We start from the raw sequence: 5,378 nt of genomic DNA, 5'->3' as shown, positions 1-5,378 counted from the left end.
GAGCTATTCCCATCTACAGGATAAGAAGGACCATCAGTTACAGAGTTACATGCCATTACTCCAAAGATTATTTTAGGTTAATTGACAAAAAACTATAAAAAAAATAAATTTAATTTGTTTCAAGTTAAAAATACTCTAAATATGTAATTCAACATCGAGATTATTCTTGCTCGAGATATCACAATACAAAAAACAAACACGAACCAAGCTGTGTCTTCTTTAAGTGCGTTTATTAAAGGGTATTCAAATTTAATTTGTGTTTTTCAAGTTTCAAAACAACAATGACATCAAATGAGCCTCAAACTAGACAGGTGGCTGTGAAAGGCTGCAACAAAGCATCATGGGTAGATCACACAGGTACAGGATGGGTGTTTGCTTCATCGATTATCAATTAGAACTTACTACAAATCCATTTTGTTTCAATAAGTGAACCTGATCCCTGGGAACAGTGCATCATGGGTCTGTATTGTTAGTGGCGTAGGTCCAAATCTAGCAGGCAAACTTGCATGTCACTCATAACAACAAACATGATCTCATAAAACAAAAATACTGAGATGATCCTGAATATATATCCTTAAAGCAGCTACTGGGGTTGAAACAGGTAGCATCAATGCAACACTTTTAGCTGTTCGACAGGTTTACTGCATTTTACTGTTAATCATGGTTTCAGTTCTTCACACTCATTGTAAATATTACTGAAGCTGAAAACATGTATTCATAATTAAAGCACAGTCATGGGGCCATTCAGTAACAAAAGCATCAAGGCATCCTCACTTAATGTGGTGTTTGATTTGCCTAAATTCTCGCCAAGTGCAGCCATAAACTGTGCCTTAATGCCGGACTTAGTCGGTGAAATAACAAACCCATCACACAAAAAGCACTAAGATTAACCAGCACTGCCGAGTGGAAGGTGAACGTTGGTAACCAGGGATCATTTATCATTTAAGGCATAAAAGTGTCAAAAGGTTCAAACCCTTCTGCAGGTTCATTTGTTGCGATATCAATGATCAATACTGGTAACTCTGGCGTTTGACTATATTGTTGATTCTATGGTTTGCGAGCTCTTCTTTTCAACTGGTGGCAGACAAGCAGACGATACTGAAAAAATCCACAAGTAGACATTCATCAAAACCAGGCAGTGGAGTTTGGCTTCATTCTAGAGGCCACTGATTAAAAGGTTTTCCAGTATTTTTGTATCTTTTTTTTTTTTTTTTTTTTTTTAATAGTTTTCATCACAAATTTCCCTGACCCTGGCAGAAGATTTGCCAACATGAAATAACAGATTATACCCTCCACCGCGCTGGACATGAAATAGTTATAACTTACAAACCATCATTTTAATAGCACGCAGTTGGCCGACAAACTGCAACTGGTGTAAAAACACACCCAAATTAGATTTTCCAAGCAGATGCAGTGCAGCTGGCTGTAAGAGAAGTTCCAACGTAGTTACTCTGATAGGAAACAGCAAGGCAACACACACAGGGAAATTTCTGCACGACAACTTTAGACTTTTAAATTATGACGTTTGCAAATTTGATAAAATTCAATGACACGACCAATAAAGTTTCCGATGCAGGCTACAGAATCTAGTCTCTTCCACACTACTGATGTCCTGACCTAAACAGACTATGCTTCAGAAAAAGAAACAACACGGTGTAAAACAAAACACAGCAATATGTTTAAAAAAAAAAAAAAAATCCAGGGAGTCATTTCTTTATTATTGCTCAAAAAAGCTTAGATTTAGTGACACTGTCCTTCGCATCTACTATGTCATCTTTGGCCACGGGCTGCGTGCCCACCGGGCATTTCTCTTCCAGCCACCAGCACCAAACAGAGGCCTGTGGACTGTAGAGAGTTCTGGGCCACGACTGCCTCTGCTGTCAACTATAGTATTAAAACACATTATTGGGCACAGTGCACTTTAACTCAGAAGGCTCAATCAGTACAACTTTGTATCAGTGCCCGTAAATCTGTTGAACACACAATAAACTCCCAGCACTGTCCAGCACATAATTTCCACTGAACCCAACAAACTAAGGCCAGCCTCCCGGTGGACACCCAGCCATGATCCACGCTCCATCTGTGGAAAGGCCAGCTCGTTCGCTTGCACGTCTCTGGGGGATTCCCACAGATTCACAAGCTCTCCTTTATCTCCCTGAGGAGACAGACACCTGATGCCCTGGCACTCGGCCGGCCAATCAGACTTAAAATCATAGGGCACCTCATGGTACGTCGGAGTATCACAGTGTGTAGGGATGTGAGGCAAACGCCTGTTCACGGTGTGGAACAGAAGGGGTTTCAGATCTTTGGCTGATCTCTGCCAGCCCCTTGCAAGGTTCCACAGAGGGAAAAGACAAGGCAAGAGGCAAAGACCACACCAGTAAGCAGAGTAGAGAGAGGGTGGAGAAGTTCATCTAAATCCATGCTACATCTTCATATTTCTAACGTCTGTCAAATTTTCTAATGTCTGTCATCCCACCACTCTGCTCTTCATACTACAAACAACCCCTTTAACCGTCACCTTTCATGTCCTCTCAGCGAGGCAGTCGATTCCTTGCTGCAGGCAGCTTCTGTTTATCTGCAGAGTCGGAAGCCTGAGGTGCCATCTGGGCCAGTGGGCTGGCGGATCGCGTGATTGTTTGGACGAACTGGTTCTAATGGTTGCTGCGCACTCATACGAGCTGTCCTAATGATACGAGGAGAAATGGGAAGAAATTATATAACAGTGTTTTTCTCTTCTGGTATTTTCTTGTAAATGTTACCAACTATGCCATTAAGTTTTGGTTGTCTGTGCTGTTGGTATCCTCGTGTCTTACCTGTCCTGGCATGGATTGTCCTGAGGCGTTTCTTCTGAAGAAGCACTACCCAAGATCCTTCTTCGGGCTTCTGCATACTCTGCCTCACGCTGGGCCAAAGACTTCATCTGCTGAGAGGGACGAGACGAGGACGCGGGGTTTCCTGTGGTACCGTTATTAGTGGGACGCTTTAAAATTCGAATCTGTGGTGGGGGCGCCGCAGGCAGAGAGTCATCCTGGATTACAATAGCCGTTCGCACAGGTGAACCGCCAGATTTCAAACTGGTCTTCCTGCAAAGATGAGAATGTGTAAGTGGTGTATAATTATTGCAAAAACAAAACAAAAATAAAGAAATAAATAAGAAGGTGGTATAAATATGCTGAAAATTTAATAAATTTTGTGGTTCCTCACTTTGCTTCCTGATTTATTTTCAGCTTCGCCTCAAGTCTTCTCTCGATTTCCTGAAGAAAGAAACGCATACATTCAATAATCACTTTCATTTCTATCCAACACGTTCACATCCGTCTCATCCACTTGTTCAGCAAACATGTTCACAAAATCATAACTTTAATGTTGGTTTGTAAGAAAACGTGCTTTAAAAAAAGTGTTGGGACGTAGTTGAATCCTTACAAACCAGTGATCCCTGACAATCATGAGGGATGAATTACCATTTACTCTACTGTCACTCTTGGTGACCACAAAACAAAGCGTGTGAGGTAAAAGCTTCACACAGATTCGCTGTGTGTTGCAGGCAGCAACACGCTGTGAAGAATCTGCAATACACTCTGAGGATGTAACACCACGGAGGGTGTCACATACTGTACATTAAACTAGCTTTCCAGAGAACTGATTAGTTTTTCATTTGTTTTAGCTTTTTGTTAGCATGATCACATTTATTCTACAAAAGCTATAAAAACAGAAGCGGCACTGAATCCAAAAAGTATGCAGATTATGCGCAACATGTGAGCGCTGAGAGAAACCTCAGGACGTGCAGCACATGCTGTCATACGTATGCATACAGATGACGACCTTTACACTATGTGGTGTTAGTTTAGCATTTCTTCATGTATGATGTTACATACTTAGCACAACTAGAGTTATTTTCAGACAGAAGCTGAAATTCATATGTAGTGTTTAGCCGGTGGAGAGCCAACACCATAAACTTTACAGCATCAGATTACATCCAACACATTTTCAGCTTCTGAATTTCAAGTTGCTCAAAATCATGAAACAAGTGCTGCAGCTAATCAGTCATTATGTCACTCTCACAAAAGTCACTTGGAAATGTTTTGTTTTCCACCAAAATATTAAGTTAGATTACAGACAGATTAGAGACACAATCACAGTGAAATCCAGCGGGTTGAATCATTCTGGCAGCACACAGCAGAGAAATGTGGCCCATCTATTCTCTGTCAGTAACCCTGAACACTGTTGTGATCCTGTCATGATTCACCTCAGTGCAGCCTGTCATTTCCGCAATGGGCGTGTCTACAAAATGAAGGTATAATAAGAACAAAAACATGTTAAAATACGGTTACTGTGCGGATATTTCTCGTCTTTTCCACACAAAAACACACTCATTCTGTTCAGCTAATGAACTGACATGGAGGCAGGCTCGGTCCCGTGTCGGTACGGGACAGCGGGGCCTGCAGGACGGAGCCAGGAAGCCAGAAACCCAGAAACACAAGCCGAAATAGCAAAAAGGAGAACCCCTGTGTGTGTTTTCAAGCGCTATGGCGGGTTATCTTGCTAGGTGTTAGCTTCGCTGTCGAACTGATATCGGTGTGTTGAGCAAAGCTTGTTTACAGCGTCCGTGTTTCTCACCCCGCTGTCCGCTGCCTCCTCCCAGCTCTCTGCAACCTCCTCATCCTCCATGTTGAACGGGACTGCTTGCTGGCTGGCTGCCTCTTCGCTCCACCGGCTAACTATATCCCATCCACGCAGAGGGCATGGGACGGTGGGCAGCGCTCACTGACACCGGCGGAGGGGCTCGGTCTCACGGAGTTTCGTGGTCAAATGACGGCTGGAGGAACAAATTCGCAAAGCTTTCCTTGGCCGCGTGTTAGCCTGCTAGCTTAGAGCTGTACTGAGGGCAACCCCCCTCCGGCTGTCTATTACTTTAAATTTAGCGTCACGTCCACCTCCGTAAATTAACCCCGGTCACTGCTGCTCAGACGGAAAACCAATAACTGTACACTGTATGGATGTATATTTTCACAGTTACAGCCGTCAGAGCCGAGGTTCAACACTTAGCTAAGCTACACCTCTCAAGTTTAACCGTTAACACTGGATCAAGGGAAATGACGTTGTAGCGTTAGCTTAGACAGGTAGCGTCAACTCACGGAGCCTCCAGCAGGACGAAACAAGTTCACTGTTACACTTAAATAAAGCTAATTTCGTTGCAATAATGTGGTAGCTTGTCTCTGAGTGACACACTCCCTGCACCGAGCTGTCGTTGTCTTTTTTATTAGTATTTTTTAATTTTTTTTACAGGAGTTGGATGAGGCTGATAAGGTGCCTTCACGTGTCGAACCGGTCACCGAGGAACACACTCACGCTACACAAGAGTTAATCACAGGACC

The 5,378-nt window shown here is 43.0% G+C and overlaps 1 protein-coding gene across 1 annotated transcript; it reads right to left on the bottom strand.

The window, feature by feature from the left end:
• Positions 1 to 213: 213 nt before the first annotated feature.
• On the bottom strand, positions 214 to 5,110 carry LOC103357921 (SUZ domain-containing protein 1-like). The gene is made up of 4 exons (XM_008282683.1): positions 4,621 to 5,110; positions 3,208 to 3,257; positions 2,817 to 3,086; positions 214 to 2,686 (listed from the first exon to the last, which is right to left on the bottom strand). Exons 1-4 carry the CDS (start codon positions 4,669 to 4,671, stop codon positions 2,575 to 2,577), a joined length of 483 nt encoding a protein of 160 aa, XP_008280905.1. The 5' UTR covers positions 4,672 to 5,110; the 3' UTR covers positions 214 to 2,574.
• Between the last annotated feature and the right edge of the window lie 268 nt (positions 5,111 to 5,378).

The sequence above is a fragment of the Stegastes partitus genome, unplaced genomic scaffold (assembly GCF_000690725.1).
Source record: "Stegastes partitus isolate 25-593 unplaced genomic scaffold, Stegastes_partitus-1.0.2 Scaffold281, whole genome shotgun sequence".
NCBI lineage: Eukaryota > Metazoa > Chordata > Actinopteri > Pomacentridae > Stegastes > Stegastes partitus.
This window is presented reverse-complemented; position numbering and strand designations above follow the sequence as displayed.